Consider the following 17,955-nt stretch of genomic DNA (forward strand, 5'->3'; position numbering starts at 1 on the left):
GGTGTATAAGATCAAGACTAATTCTGATGGGTCAATTGAGCGATACAAAGCTAGGTTGGTTGCAAAGGGATACTCTCAACAGTATGGTATGGATTATGAGAAGACATTTGCTCCTGTTGTAAAAATGACTACTACTCGTACTCTTATTATAGTAGCTTCGGTTCGTCAGTGGCGTATCTCTCAACTTGATGTTAAAAATGCCTTCCTGAATGGAGATCTTCAAGAAGAGGTTTATATGGCACCCCCTCCTGGTATCTCACATGATTCTGGGTATGTTTGCAAGCTCAAGAAAGCATTGTATGGTCTCAAACAAGCACCTCGTGCTTAGTTTGAGAAGTTTTCTGTTGTGATCTCTTCCCTTGGATTTGCTTCTAGTAGTCATGATTTTGCTCTTTTTGTTAAGAGCACTGAAGTAGGTCGTATCATTCTATCTTTATATATTGATGACATGATTATTGCTGGTGATGATATTGATGGTATTTCAGTTTTGAAGACAGAGTTAGCTAGACAGTTTGAAATGAAAGATTTGGGTTCTCTACGATATTTCTTAGGTATTGAGGTAGCCTTCTCACGCAGAGGTTATCTTCTTTCTCATTCGAAATATGTTGCAGATATTCTTGAGCGGGCAAGACTTACTGATAATAAGATTGTTGATACTCCAATTGAGGTTAACGCGAAGTATTCTTCTTCTGACGGTTTACCTTTGTCAGATCCTACTTTATACCGTACTATTGTTGGGAGCTCGGTATATCTCACTATTACTCGTCCAGATATTGCATATGATGTTCATATTGTTAGTTAGTTTGTTGCTTCTCCCACTACAGTTCATTGGGCAGCTGTTCTTCGCATTTTGTGATATCTTCGGGGTACAGTCTTTCAGAGTTTGTTACTTCCATCCACCTCCTCCTTGGAGCTGCGTGCATACTCTGATGCTGATCATGGCAGTGATCCCACAGATCGCAAGTCTGTTACTGGTTTCTGTATCTTTTTCGGTGATTCTCTTATTTCTTGGAAAAGCAAGAAACAATCTATTGTTTCTCAATCTTTCACCGAAGCAGAATATCGTGCTATGGCATCTACTACTAAAGAGATTGTTTGGTTACGTTGGTTACTTGCAGATATGGGAGTTTTTCTTTCTCATCCCATTCCTATTTATTGCGACAATGAAAGTTCTATTCAGATTGCTCACAACTCGATTTTTCACGAACGAACTAAGCACATTGAGATTGATTATCATCTTACTCGTCATCATCTCAAGCATGGCACAATTACTTTGCCCTTTGTTTCTTCTTCTTTGCAGCTTGCAGATTTTTTTACCAAGTTGCATTCTATTTCTCGTTTTCGTTTTCTAGTTGGCAAACTCTCAATGCTTGTAGCTGCCGCATCATGAGTTTGAGGGGAGATGTTAAGAAATATAGGATTATTTATTATTTATTACGGGTAGAGTAGTCCTTTTTAGTTTCCTTTGTTTAGCCTATATATATTCTTTTTGTATTTAGGTTAAACCATCTTTAGCATTCAATTATTTACGTAGTATCAATGAAACTCTAGCCTCCTCCTTTTTCTTCTTTATTTTCTTTAGATTGTTTAACAGACGCAATAGTCTGCAAACCACGCCAACCAGTTAAATCGCATTAGGCAAGCTCGATGCGACAGGCTCGACTGAAAAAGTATTGGTAGGAGGAATCGAACTCTTGACCAAAGGTCTTTGCACTCACCTACTCCACTAACTCGGCAACTCCATGAGGGGCTTTAACTAGTTATTTCCTTATTAGAACATGTGACGGTTTTTTAATTTTTTATTTATTATTATTTTTTTTCAGTTCCCTTTGTTAAAATTAGGTTGACTGAACATATTTTCCATTATAATACTTTTTCAATATACATGGAGTTCTCATTTAAAGGAGTTTTTAATTAGTTGAGATTGTCATATTCGACATTAATTGGCTCTTAAGTTATTGGTGTTAAATTGCTATTATTGTTAGTTAGGACAAAAACAAAAGTTGGGATTTCGATATTGGACCTTTAAAATCAGATATGGATTCCATGAAGACTTGAAAACAAAGTTAACCATAAATTAAGCATCTGATAAAGTTCGTTTATTTTTGACACCGTCCTATGGACAAGACGGGACAGACCATAATAAAGTATGTTTTATTGTTTTAATGACGTTGCATGGACAGACACATAAACGAAGTATAGGGCTTTGATTGGTTGGAACTCTAAGAACCTTATTTTTTATTGTTCGTGCAACTAAAAAATGTAATTTTCAGAAAGTAAAAAAGTTGAAGTCAATAAGTCATGCATAGTGACACATTGTCAATACCATGTTAGAAAAATATAATATTTTTAGTACGAACTCTATTGTTTAAACCCTCAAAGAAGGCTGACAGTTTAATCCCTTATTTTCTAATTATGCATTAGGCACTCTTCTTAATATCATAGCCACAATTTCATTATGAATTCATGATAATGGTTTATCACTTTAAAGATCACCGTTTTTTATGTATAATGATATCATCAGCCATTAGACAGAACTGTTAATGATTGTATACCCGATAAATCCCTCCAATCCCGTATAAACCAACATCTGCTTTTATTTCTTAACAATTTTAGAGAGTATACATTAATTTCTCGAATAATTTCTTCCATATGAGCAAGTTATGCTCATGTTTATGGGCAGCAGGAAAACCACAACGAAAAACTGAAGAGGAGGAAGCAACGGGAAATTAGGACAAATATCAAAGCTGCAGGCTGCGATGTAGAAAAACTATTCTGAATGCACTTGTTTACGGTAGGGTTTTTCTCGAACCATTTTAAACGGTTTGATTTAAAAATATATGATAAAACTATCTAAGCAAGAGTTTTATACTCTAAGGTCAGACTCACAATTACAATCTTATCCTCCAAAATAAGATTTGACTATTTAATTTTTATCTAAACAAGAGCATTTTAGTCAGTTGTTACTTACCAATAATTACTCTGATAAATCAGTCAATCTATCATGAGATTTCTCGTTCAGACGTTCATAATTCATACACCAACCCTCTTCATGCCCAAAAAGTATTGTAAAACCAAAAATATTGAAACGATAGGGACGATTTATACAATAAAAACAAGCGATAGGAACATTTTGCAACAATTACCCATAATCTTTGCTTAATCATTCTTTCTATAGTTATTGTAGCCCTAAAGATAAGGTCAACTCTTATATTGAATTCATAAATAGAAAAGTACTGAACAAAATGCACAATGGCAATTTAAATAACAAATTTAAATCTTATATTCCGTCACACAAACGTCCCAATTTCTTTAATGAGGTATTGACTATGTGCACATTGCCCACAAACCTATTAACTTCTTCAACTTATTCACTTTCTGAAAATGGCATTTTTTGATTCCACCAACAATGAAAGATAAAGTTCCTTGAATATAAGAATGCAAACCAATCAAAACCCAATTCCCCATTTTCAATTCACATGTGTCTGTCCATGCACAACATTAAAACAAACAATATTATACTGGTCTGTTATATCCATTATATAGTGTTTAAAAATTCATATTTTATTAATTACTTAAATAATTATGTTGTTAACTTTGTACATATGGACAAGTAATTCTTCTTTAGTCAGATTCTTGAATTTTAATTTTATCTCGAAGTCGGTCCATAAGCGTATAAAAAGATTATAAATATCCAATAAAAAATATATTTTTTTATCAAATTTAACTTTCAAGATTGCATCACAAGCAAACGTCCTTCATCAAATTATAAAGAGTAAGATCAAGTAAAACTATAACAAGATCAAAATCATTTTCTTACTTTAGACAGTGACTCATTACAATCCCAATCTATGCAGAAAATTATGGGATTCAAAACAAGATTTAAATGATGTACACACTTCCTCTCTATCAGTTTAACCTCCGTTTGACAACCAATTTATAAATTCACACAAAAATTGAAAATTAATTTCAACAAATCCTAAATCGTAAAAAGTAGTATTGCAGTCATGCTCTGTACTTAACCTTGTGGATACACAAGATCAATCTATTGGATGTATGCGAAAATCCGAAAGAAAGGTGCGAGTCCCAATCAATTGAACAGCTCGAAGGATAGAATGATGGTAATTGGTAAATTCTCGTGGTGGAGTCTCCATGTTAATGCAGGACTAGGGTAAAGTCTAAACAACAGAAAATGGTCATCTTTAAAGGTAGCTAAACCTTTATCATAAACAAATTGTGGTTATGATATTGGGATGAGTGATTAATGCATAATTTGAAATTAATGGAGTTAGGTGTCAGCCTTCTTTAATTTGAGGGTATGTTAATTAAGTGGAGTGCTGGTGAAGTAATGATGTCCAACGGGACATCTCTCACAAATTTTTGTGTAAAGTTTAAATGTACTAAAAGTCGTTCTCCTCTTTTAGGATGGACATCATTTTGAATCTTTAGGCTAAATGAACAAGATGTGGTACTATGCCCCTGATTGGGATCCTTTTAAATCAAAAGGTATTTTTCCCTCTTTTCTTTTGAACAACATATTCTCAAATAAAATAATATTCACATAAATCCGAAAATCTTTAGGCTAAGTGAACAAGATGTTTACTATCCTTTACCAAAAAAAAAATAATAATAATAATAAGGATGAAATCCGAGAAAAATGTTATTATTCTTTGTAAAATGATGGATGGAAATAATTTTATTTATTTTTATTTTACTTTTTTTGATTGTGGGAACACAAAGGGTATCACGTACATGGAAGACACGATTAGACGATGCAAATGATAAAGAACCGATATGAGATACAGGCAGTCCTGATCCAAGACCAACCTCATTGGTACCATCACATTCAGAATGAATGAACACATTTAAGAGATCAATCGTCGTGTTTTGGGATGTTTTAGAGTCAACAAGCCACTTTTGAAATTTTTTTCCTTGTGAGGTGGTTGCATAGTTGGATGTAGCTTTAGCTGAATTCATCTTTGGGCATGCTTTGGTCTTATAGCCTACTTGATCACACCATTGGCACTTGGGCTTACATTTGCGATAGCCCATTTCTCTTGATGTTGCCATGGCCTTTGCTAGAAGAGGATCTATGATTTTGCTTGTTCGTTCTAGAGAACCCTAGTTATCACTGATTGTAATTAGCAGTTGCAAGCATGTTCGACCCTGATTGAGTCTCTACCCGGCGAAGGTAGTTTGCATGACCTACCAGAAGATCATGAATTTCTTTAAACTTAAGAGAAATTTTACAAGCATGAATTGGGGTTACAATTTCTCTAAACTCAAGACCCAATCCATTGAGGATATACTGGGTTAAATCATCATCCGATACTGGATGATCAATAATTATTTTGATAGTTTGGAAAAACTTCATGACAGAGGGATTGTCGCGAGTGCTCAAGGTATGGTCCTCCTTCAATTGCATAGCACGTGTTCATGATTTTGTCATAGAATTTGGAAGAGCCAATCCTAAAAGCTAGCTATTGAGGTTTAAGAACTCAAGCCTATATAAACCGTACAAAGGAAATCCATACTTCCGATGTGGGATTCAGGTGCCCAAACACCCCAATGAAAACCACCATGCTTCCGACTCGATGTCCACGTGAGTAGATGCCCATACACCCTAAATGGTAACCGAGACCAGAAGACATGATGTCGGCTCTAATACTATTTGTTATGGTTGGAGCTGAACTTCAACCAAAACTAGCTAAATTCCACACAAAATCAACACACAATTTAAGATACCATGTAGGGATTTAATACCCATATGGGATTTCATCATTTGACTAAAATTACATAGAAACAATGTAATGTAAATTGTATTACATTGATTGATAAGTTCTATTACAATGTAAGGATTACAAGCAAAAGACAAATATAAAAAAGAAGAGATAGATCAGTGGAGGAGCAAAGACAGAAAAGTGAAGAAAAATTTAGAGAAGGAAGAAGAGAGCAAGAAGAACAGAGAAAGAAAAAGAAGAGGAAAAGCGGAATCCAGGAGAAACAGGGAAGAAGCAGAAGAAGAAAGAGAAGATGCTTACCAAAAGGGAGAAACGCATAGAACAGCGAAGAAAGAAGAACACAAGAGGGGGAGGAGAAGACGATTGTGGGAAGCAAAGCCACGATTCAATTCCACAACACTCATCGTCTTTAAAGCAAAACCATAGGTAGAACAAAATAATGCTAAAGGGCTTGGGCTAGCCTGCTAATAAAATAGCCCAATTTGATAAAATAACAGTACTGTAGTTAACTATAACATTTTTGGTATAGAGTCAGGTAAGGGTTATCCAGGTTTCGTGGGATGTTTTGCAGGGTGCAAGGAAAGGGATAATGGTTGTGAAAGTGGAGGCAAGGATAGCATAAAGGGTTAACTTGGTGAACTCAGTGGGAGTTCATGACTTTTGAGGTGGTGGCATTTGCTGCATCAATGGCTGGATATTTTTGGATTCCAATGACGAAATCGATGAGATCACAGCCAATTAACTGTGCTTCGAATTGGGCTCTCCATTCAGAAAAGGTAGCTAGGGTAAATGTTGTAAGATTTTGTTTCGCAAGTGTACGATCCGTAACAAGTAATAGTGGACCTAGGAGTCCGGTTATCGATCCCACGAGGACTATTTTGTAGCACTTAATTTAATCTTTCTTTAACTACTATTTGACGAATGTAAATAAAAAACAATGATTAAATATGATTTTTATTCTAAAGACTTAAAAATGTGATTGGATTCAATGAAAAGTGATTGAGAATTCAAACAATAAATGGAATTTAGGGCGGAACAATTTCACCTATTGGTCACCTTTACTTCATAAATCAAGATTCATAAAACCTAAGGTAGTGTTCGGTCGAATTCTTCTATTGTATTCAACTTACCCCTCTCGAGTTCTCATTGAGCCTACTTAATTAGTTTAATTTCATATCTCTATGCAAATTAAATTTAATTAAACGAAACATTGGTTCTAAGAATTCACACCCGGCCGCAGCAATCAATATAAGTATCTCTACACATTATATCAATTTACCGGATTTTAACATGTAGTCTAAACAAATAATCCGCATCTCTACGCAATCATTGTTCACAAATCATCTAATTAGTGATCAAATAATTAAATGTATTAAGAACAATATTAAAATCAACACATGAAATAAAAAAGTACTAGAATCTCAATTGCATGAAATAAAGGGTTCCAAAAGATTACATTGTTCGCCCTAACATGAAATTTAACTACTCATAATAATGGAAGAAAAATAGGAGATTGTCTTAGAATACATCACCAAGTTTGAAATAAAGATGTGGAAGAAAAAGTGGAATTCTTGCACCAAAATCTCCTTCCTCTTCCAATGAGTGCTTCCAATCTTCAATTCTTGGTGTTAATCTTCTTAAATTTCTCCTTTGAATCTCCCTTCTTGTTGTTTTTCTCTCCAATATGTCAAGAATGCGTGGCTTGATCCCAGAGATTTTTAGTGTGCGGCTCCCCCCCATTTAGGTCTTCAATCTTGTGTTTTTATTATCTTGGAGTTTTGGGAAAGATTTGGAGATGAGTTGGGCCGAAAAAGAATGGTAAAAACCTAAAAAAATTACTCTCGCACGGCGGCGCCTAGGCCCTGACTTTCTGTCAAAATTTCAGCATCATGGCGCCTAGGAGTTGAGGGATAGCGCCTGGGCGCTGAGGACTACTTCGGTTGCACTGGACAGATTTCAGTATTTTTATCATAACTTTTTCGTTCGATATCCGATTGAAGTGATTCAAGATTTTTTGGAAAGATAATTCAAAGGACTACAATTTTGCTTCAGGAATCATTCTCCAATTCGATCGTTTTCTATGTCAAAAATGAGTCTAAATGTGAGACAAAAACTCCGGCGCAAAACTTTTTGGTTGGAAAATGATTTATGATCATATCTTGACTAAATTTGATCCCTTTGACACCTTCCTTTGTCCAATTGGCTTCTAGAACTCTCGGATATTCATTTCAAGTTTCGACATGACTTTTGATTAATTGCATTTTAATCCTCGAACTTTGGATCTCTTACGTTTTGGTCATTTCATCCAATTTCGCTAGCTTTTGCCTATTTCCTTCATTTGCCCTCTTTTAGCTCTAGTTTTCTCCATTTCCATCAATCTACAAAACAACACCAAAATCACTTGTTAGCACATCTAAAATACTCTCCAAGATAGCAAAATCATGAAATTAATGGCATAATATAATGAGCATAAATCACTCATCAGTAAATTTTTCACTTATGTTGGTTGCAGCGTTGATGGTGATGATAGGAGCATCTAGCTAGTTGCAGGGATGGTGATCATTTGAGGAATTGAAGGATATGTAACTCATTATAGGTTTGTTCTGATACCATAAAGAGGATTTGCACTACTAAGGTTTTGAAGATTTTAATCCACACATTTTCATTTCTATACGTATACTCTAATTATGTACAATCGGAGAGCATGAATTATGGAATACAAATAATGCAACTGAATATTTATAGCCTAATTACAATGATATTAATAGAGAATAAAAAACTGTTGTTGAAATCAAGTTAAACGCAAAGTCAGAATTTTGATTATTTTTGCATAAATTGATCCCATATTTTCAGCATCTTCCTTGATAATCCCTTGTTCGGGCTCCATTAAAATCATAATATATCTTTTTCTCTCTTCTTTTCAACCACGTATTCTCCCATAAAATAATATTACATATAAATATAAAATTTTCTTTTTAGCCACACATTTTTCAAAAATCACTATTCCAAAATATATTTTTTCCCAAAACTTAGATTTATCCCTTGTTTGAGCCACATCGTTTTCATAAGATTGCATTTTTGAATAGTATATTGATGGAAAATGTGTTGTTAAAAAATAAGAAAAAATTTGAATTTACGTGTAATATTATTTTATTGAATATTATGTGATTAAAATGATGTCAAATTACTGTTAAAGAATGTATTTTTTTTAAAAGAATATGGGTCAAATAGGACCTTGATAAAGCCCAAACAAGGGCTATATATAAACAAATAGGAGTAACATGTATGTCACCTACTCTCAAAAGTCAGCGAGCTCTTTAATTTTGAAATTCAAAATGTACTACTTAAAAAATGGGCCCCTCAATTTTTAAAGATTCCGAAGGTTTATGTTAGTCACGGACTCAAATTGCATTTTAAACCGACATTAATGATCTTAAAAATTATTGACACCATGTTTTGAGGGATCGCTTCATTTCTTGTTCATGCTATGAGGATTTTACGCCTTTATTGTGATTGCAATTAAAGGTCTTGAACTAATGAGGTGATTGCTTTCTTAGTCTAGTAACTGAATTATCCCAATTGCATTTGTGGATATTGCGCTTATCTTTTAATGAGGTATTGAGTAAGGTACCCACTATCCCCAAGCCATATTGACTTCTTCAATTTTTTTGCTTGCTGAAAGGGACATCTTGTAGTTGCATCAACAATGAAAGATAAGGTTATAAGAAATAAACCAATCAAAGCTCTATGCTGCGCTTTCATTGCATATATATGTTTGTCCATACAAAAACATTAAAACGTTTAAACATACTTTATGCTTCCTTCAGATGGTGTTTAAAATTAATAATTATTTTTTTTATAAATTTTTAAAAGCATACTTTGATCTGTGATGATGTATAAAAAAGAATAAATTGAACGTTATAATCCATGATCTGGTTCCAAGCAAATTGAAAGTTCTGGAGTTTCAAAGTGACACCATGGGAATTGCATCTTGAAAGTTGTAGTTTCTAGCTTTTAACTCTCTATTTAATAACCTATTTCATATATATTTGTGAATTCGTATGTTGGTAGCCTTTAATTACATTGTATTTGTGTGTGTGTGTGTTTTTTTTTTTTTTTTTTTTTTTTTTTTTTTTTGAGAATAGAATTTTGATAATGGAGATTATCTATTTCTCTCTTAACCCAACTTTGTGAAGTAGAATTTTGCATTTAATTGAGTTATTTAAATCCCATCATTTCCTCCCTCATCAGTGCCATACTGTGGACGTTAATTAATTTTCCCAGCTCAAGTATTTTTACTTTTTTATTAGTGTTTTAAAAAGCGTAAAGAATGGCTAGACGTGAAGGCCAATTTTCAAACTTTACAAGCCTATACATAATAAAGTGTTTTCTTATTTTTAATATTATTTTAAATTTTTAGTCATTCTAGAAATCGTTTAATAATTAAAATAACACAAACCAAACATCTAGAATTATAAAATACAATATTTACTTAATAATTCATGTCAATCATACAATTTCCAAAGGAAAAACTTGAAATCAAAGTCAAATAAAATATTTTTAAAAAAAGAAAAAATAAAAAAAATTAATAAAGTGTGACTAGGAGCACCTAGTCGCACATTAAACAGTCAACTCAATGGTTGACCATTTAATTTCATGCTTGTTGTCTAGGCATGATGTTTCGTTCGTACCTTGTGTTTAGGCAGCACCTATACAGACTTTTTAGAATACTAATTTTATGAATAAAAGATGTTCTTGATTAAACAATATTTAATTCGTATTATTTGATCATGTAATTCTGGCCAATCACATGTTATTTGAAGGGAGCCAAATCAACCTCTTCATTAGTTTCTATGATTTCACTGCCTAACGTCATAAACAAAATAAATTCCATAAACTAAATAAATTTTAAACATTGAAGACTACTTGCAAGTATGTATATAAATTCAAGGACAAAACCAGAATTTTAAATCCTATTGGCGCCATTGTTTTTATTTATTGTATCATATCTAATGTCACTTAAGGTTCTCGATATTTTCTCATTGTGTTATTTATGTACCTAATCTTTTCGTCAAATATCTTCAACATTCCATTAAATAGCACATTTTAACCTTGACGATGAGTTTTGCCCAAATGCTTTGTTCCATTCCGTGTTTTGAAATGAGAAAAATATTTTTTCATGCTTTTATAATTATTATTTACTTAAAAATATAATGAGCAAATAAGTAAAGTTTTACACTCTCCTAATGACTAAAATTATAGCGAAAAAAATTAGGAACATAAATAATATAATAAGCAAAGATCAAAGACGTTAACTGCAATTAAAATATGATGCAACAAATAAAAATTGTGCTGTAAATAAAAATAACTTTATATAATACTTAAATTTATGTTGTTAAATATGACAAAGAATAAAAAATTTAACTGCAATTTAAATATGACGCAACAAACTAAAATGTGGCGTGAATATAATTAAATTTATGTTGTTTAATTTGTTTCCTACTCTTCACGGAATCCATGTTTGGATATGAATATGTTCAATAAGTGAAATCCCTACTATTTATTCTAGTCCTTCGGTGATGGTTGTATCTTGGAAATAATCTGCTACCCTTGGTAGCTAGGATAAAATATGTCCACTGCTGACATGATAATGACGTTGAATTCTTAAAAATTGTAGATTCAACTGCTAACATGACAACGGTGGCCAACATAACTCCTAGCCACCAGGGATATCAGATCATTTCCGAGTTGCATCTTAACACCAATAACAAGTGAGACTTTAGTGGAAAACACTCCTATCCCGTTGTAATTTATTCATTTTTAATGGAGTTCGTTTAGATTACGCAACCAAAGCCGAATATGGTAATCTCAACTAATTCAACCAATCAAAGGCCTATACTCCATTTTAATGCATATATATATGTCTGTCCATGCAACAACCCAAAAACAATAAAGCAGACTTTATGCTGGTCTGTCCAGACGTTCACCATCAGATAATCTTGAGCATTAATACTTTGCAGAATTCTTAATTTATGCAGTTTACTTTATTGATGGAAAATTCATTCCTCAATCATGTACTATCTCGAAGTTGGCTATGGTCGAACTAACCGAAAAAAGAGACGAATAAAGTCGATCTATTTCAGTGTTAAAATAAAGCAATAGCAAGAGCAAAATTATTTTCAAACATACGATAGTGAGACATTACTGTCTTAATTTACACAGAAAATCAAAGCCCATTATCAAATGTACACAAAGACCTTACAAAACACTGTTTGTTAACCGCATGAGCTCACATTAATTGGAACCTGGTTCCTCATGCATGTAGAAAGCTGTTGGATGGGTGGATTTTCTTACTTGTACAAGGTTTAGGTTTACCGTCTGTCGTCACTTATTTTTTGCACTATGATGCCTGCAGCCTCGTTTTTTTGTATAATTTCCAGCTCCTCCTTTCTCTTCAGTTTCTCCTTCTGGTTTTTCTGCTGCACGTAAACATGAGCATAACTTGCTCCTGTAGAAAACATTGTTATAGGAATTAATATTTATTCTCTGAAATTGTTAAGTGATTATGAAGGTGTTTATATGGGATTGATTCTTGAGGAATTTATAGGGCAAGCTAATGGCTTGGTTATACATTATTATATTAATTAAGGCAGTGTAGCACACGGATAAACAAGTGCTGGAATGGTCATCTTTAGACTTTAAAGGTGGCTAAACCATTATCATAATATAATTGCTGTTATGATAATAGTTAGTGTGCATAATGCATAGTTGGACATTAATGGAGTTGGCTGTCAGCCTGCCTTTAGGGTTTAAACAATATAGGTAAAGAATCAGAGGGGTCCACCCATGCCAAAGCTGGGCTGGCCCACATAGATATATGGGTCGAGGCAGACCCCAGTTTCTACCTACTAGTATGAACCGGGGATCAGTATTGGTTGGTATTGGGCATCTCTCACCCCAAAAACTAGCTCAAGAGTTGAGATTTTTTCTCACACTTATAAACTAAATATTAATCTCATCCACAATAGATATAAGACAACCTCAAAAATCTCCTCCTCATACATCGAGCTTTACGAGAGACCAAACACGTCTCCCCCATACATCAGGCTCTACAAGAGACCAAATCCATCTCCCTCTCACACAACGAGGCTTGTGGGAGACCAAACCCGTCTCCTCCTCATACAAACCCGTATCTCCATGACTGTTGTTCCAGAGACTTGTTAATAAACTGGGCTCTGATACTAGTGTTGGTTGGTATTTGGCCTCTCTTACCCCAAAAGTTAGCTCAAGAGGTGAGCATTTCCTTCACACTTATAAACCGAATACAAATCTCATCCACAATCGATGTGGGACAACCTCAACAATCTTTTCCTCACACATCAGGCTTTGTGGGAGACCAAACACGTCTTCCCCCACACATCGGGCCCTACAAGAGACCAAATCCGTCTCCCTCTCACACAACGGGACCTGTAGGAAACCAAACGTGTCTACCTCTCACATAAACCCATATCTCCGTGACTGTTGGGGGAGAGACTTGCTAATAAACTGAGCTCTGATAGGAGTGTTGAGTAATATTGGACCTCTCTCATCCCAAAATTTAGTTCAAAATGTAAGACTTTCCCTTACACTTATAAACTGAATACCAACTCCATCCACAATTGATGTGGGACAATCTCAACAATCAGAACAATGACCTTTTCAAACTCGGAACCATCATTAACCTAATAAAGGCACGAGATCAATTAATGTGTTTTTGAAGAATGCTTAATACATAGTTGGACGGATTAATCTTTTTGTACAAAGGATCCTGTAAAATATAATTATAGGTGCTGGTCTCGATTATTTTTTTTATTTTTTTTGGGTCAATACCCAATGAAAAATTGTCAAGCATCTCATGTTGGGAAAATAAATGATATGTGTGTAGATATTCATCAACTAATAAATATAAATAACGTAATTTAATAATTGCATAAACATCATAATATGATAACATTATAATTCAACAATAAGAAAGTAAGAGTTAGAAATGCAAACATCAGGGAGTCATGTCGAAGACGCTATCCTAAAGTCGTGTGCCTCCTTTTCGTGTGGATACTTTCAGCTCTACACAACTCCAATATAAAACTCACATGACTCATAGTCTATTCTCCTTTTATGAGCATGACCATAGGAAGATGAGTGAATAAACATTTAACAAGTTGTCAAAAATATAGAAATATAGCATGAATTGTATAAAATATTTATCTTCCAAGTTGTGTTTTACACAATGAAAACAATTCATTTTTACAGGGACAAATTCCAACCACCACAATTAATCTAATATTATAAATTTTAAATTTTTTAATTAAATCTGCAAAATTAAAAGAAATTTGAAAATTAATAGGTTTTAATTTTGAAAGGTTGAAACTTATTTTATGTTACAACAATCCCCCACAAATTTTAAACTTTTAAATAGATAAATATATATAATAATGACAACGTTATACTGTATAATAGGTGTAAGTATTCTTTGGGCTTAAACTTTACTTAGCGATAACAATTTCATTTGAGGGGGTCATGATGGACTAAGCCTTGAATTAGATCAATTTCACCAAACTTCAATCGTTCTACATACAATATCGATTTAGGCTTTAGTTTATAGCGGATAATGATCATAACGATCATGCACTCTAATCTTGATTCTAATAAGAGTCTCTAGGGAATAGTTCAATTCCATAGTCACGACCACATAGCAATTCCTACATAGGTAAGTCCTTGAAGGGTGCATGTGACTGTTCACAAAATTATTTTTTTGATTTAAAACTACCGCAAGTGTACGGTTCATTAACAAGTAATAAAGTAGATTAAATGAGTCTGAATATCGTCCCACAGAGATTGATTAGTTCAAATTTACCTATCGTCGCCTTAACCGAAACTAAATTACTAAAGTGGATGTGAACCTAAGTAAAACCCTAATTTTGGAAAGAAAACCCTAATTATGCAATTTTTATGATTGACTTAAATTAAATAGGCAAAACAATATTTTTTTAACACTCTAGAATGAAATCAAATGTTGAGAACGCACATTTGTTGTAATCAATAGAAATTAAACACATTAGGATCACAATTTCCCATGCAATTATCACTTTAAAATCCTAGTTTCACAATATGACAACACACTTCAATCGTTGACAAATCAATGTTCCTAAGTCTATTCAATACTCTCTCTCGAGATGTATCGAACCTATTTTTACATACCACCGGCCTATATCTCTATAACAAGTGCATATGTAAAAATGCATGCGATTTTATGAACCTTGAAGATTCACGTAGGGTATAGTGGTATATTTCTATCCTATATCGAATCCTACGATGATTTATATTATGTCGAACTTATTGCAATTCTCTCGAATGCAAGAATAAATCACTCAAACTCACACAATTACGGGCCCTTAATTACGGAAAAAATAATTGCATATAAATCATTCAAAACAATAGAAATATGTCTTAATGTCAAATTGCAAAACTAGAATATTAAAGATCAAATTACATGGTACATCGATCTCCTAGCACATGAAAAATCTAACCTAACATGCTAAAAAGAAGAAAATACAAAAATAGTTGAAGAAATGTCATCGCCCGAATCAAGTTTCAATCAATTCTTTAATTGGCACAATTTTTCCTCTTGAACGGCGTCCTCTTCGTTCTGGTCGAGTTTTTGTCTATATAGGACTCTAAAAATCTTGTTTCCATAAGAGCTTCAGTGAAATAAGGAAACTGCAGAATCGGCCTCCGAATTGTTCTATGCAACCGCATAATACATTTCTATGCGATAGCATAGATTTGAGAATAATTTCTCGGGATGCCTTTATGCTACCGCATAGGAGTTTCTACCATGCGACCGCATAGATATGTCATTCTTTTCATCGGACAACTTTTAGTATTTTGGTCATAACTTTCTCTCATAATCTCCAATTGAAGTGATTAAAAGTGCACTGGGAAGAAAACTCAAAGATCTACACTTTTGATAGATATAGGATTTCTCAAATTCTGATGTTTACTATGTCAAAAATGGATCTCAAGTAGAGACTAAAAATCATGAACATAAGCTTTTTCGCCTGAAAGTTGATACTTGCTAATACTTCGACCGTATTTCACCTCTTTGACTCCTTTCCTCATCTGATTGTCCTCTAACACTCTTGAATCTTCATTCCATTTTCCGTCTTATCTATGTATTATTTGCAACTCGATCCCCGAACTTTCAGTTTCTTCAACTTTAGTCCGTTTTTGCTTGTTTCTTTTATTTGTGTCATCTCATAATATCACCAAATCGGTACTTAGCTCATTCACTTCCTTGATTTGTCCTTCAGACCATCTTTTGGATAATTGCACTTTGGTCCCTGAACTATCACTTTGCTTCATTTTAGTCCTTCTTTGGCTTTTTTTCTCCTGAATTCCACAATTTCCATAGAAACACATACATTGCATGAATTCAATAAGATTAAGTCACAATTTAAACATTTTATTCGTAATTAAGTCATGTTTGTGATCTAAATAAGTGTGCAAAAATACATTTATCAGTGACCCACACCTTGCGAGAATTTTCCCATTGATGCTCATTCAGATATAAAACCTTTCTAATATCACATTTATTAGCACTATCATCATAGAGATGAGTACAAATAAAATAGTGTTATTACAAGTCACACAGTGCGGATTGTTTCTGCCACATTGAATCTTTTTCATGGGATCTCCAATCATAAAGATTGGGTTACTTGCGGAGGTAACTCCCATATGTACTTAAGTCCATCCTCCTCGGTGATTTATGTATGTCCACCTTGGACTACATTTATTCACATCCCTCTTGAATAATAAATTGGTTTGCAAAGTTTTATTCTTTACTTGACATTTATTTGCAAAATTTTCTAAATTTTCTAAATTTTCTAAAATATCAATAACACATTTAATTATAATACGATAAAAATATGAAATTTAGAAATTGACTTCTAGTAATATGTTTGAGCAGATGCATCCATTGAACTCTTACATTTCACTTGCATGTCTTCTAGTAATATGAAATTTAGATTTTGACTTCTAATATTAATCTTTGTAGTTGACTAAAACTGACCACCAATGTATTTACTACTCACACACAGACATCGTATTTTATTAATTACCATATTACAAAATTTCCAACACTAACCAATTTACTGCAATTCTCATTGGATGCAAAAGTACCAATTTCTTTAACATTTATTTATTCTTCAACTTCATTTTGAAGAAAATAGTTAACCAATTTATTCTTCAAATTGAAAACAAGATACTTAATTGATACTCATATTAACAAAGTAAACCAAATATATTTAACGAATCACAAAATTTGTGTTGGAAAACTATTAACATATATTATGAATAGTATAAGAACTTACGTAAACACATTTTAATTGGTATATTGGTTATCTTTATATTAAATGGGAGCCCATGTTTTTCTAATTGGTCCAAACCAATAATATGCACAATAGAATCTTTTGTTACTAAATTCAATAAGCAATGTTAATTTATAAAACCCATCACCAATAATTGGCATTAACAATATCACATTATATAACTCTATTTAAGCTATTGTTCCTTTTAATTTTTCATGTCATTTGATTACCATAGATATTAAGAAATATAGAGAACATGAATCCATAGCATATAGATAAATAGAGGTACTATAACTCCATAGCACATATGCGTGCTACATCTCCTGCATGTACAAAATAACAACCAAATTCCAAAATAAACTCAACTGCATTAGAAAATATTAATAGAATTTCTGAATATATTAATTATAGTTCAGCCACGAAATTTCTAATAAATTGAGCTCATAATAATGTTATGTTTCCTAGGAATTAAAGTTCTTAGTTATTGTCTTAAAAATGTTTTAGCCTAGGGCTAAGCAAACATATTGTACATATTCTTTAGAATCCAAAAATCGAATAAATTATTATTTTTATTACTGACTAAGCAATATTTTCTCTAAATTTCTAACCCACTCATTGATTAATTAGAGTAATCAATTGAAACGGAATACCGGCCAAGTTTAAATCATTTATGTTAGGAAAATGTGTAATTGGCAATCTGTGACCAAAGGACCTATTTGTCAAAATTGTAAAGTCAAGGACTAAATTGTACAGGTCAAATAGTTTAGGGACTAAAGTTGCAATTTAGTAAAGGTCATAGCATAGGTCTA

At 33.1% G+C, this 17,955-nt stretch overlaps 1 protein-coding gene across 1 annotated transcript; it reads right to left on the bottom strand.

Moving 5' to 3' along the window:
• Positions 1 to 1,547: 1,547 nt before the first annotated feature.
• LOC111409483 lies at positions 1,548 to 5,374 on the bottom strand. The gene is made up of 3 exons (XM_023039530.1): positions 5,210 to 5,374; positions 4,753 to 5,121; positions 1,548 to 1,604 (listed from the first exon to the last, which is right to left on the bottom strand). The coding sequence occupies exons 1-3, from the start codon at positions 5,372 to 5,374 to the stop codon at positions 1,548 to 1,550; spliced, it is 591 nt and encodes a 196-aa protein (XP_022895298.1).
• Between the last annotated feature and the right edge of the window lie 12,581 nt (positions 5,375 to 17,955).

The sequence above is a fragment of the Olea europaea genome, chromosome 14 (genome assembly GCF_002742605.1).
Source record: "Olea europaea var. sylvestris chromosome 14, O_europaea_v1, whole genome shotgun sequence".
In the NCBI taxonomy this organism is placed as follows: domain Eukaryota; kingdom Viridiplantae; phylum Streptophyta; class Magnoliopsida; order Lamiales; family Oleaceae; genus Olea; species Olea europaea.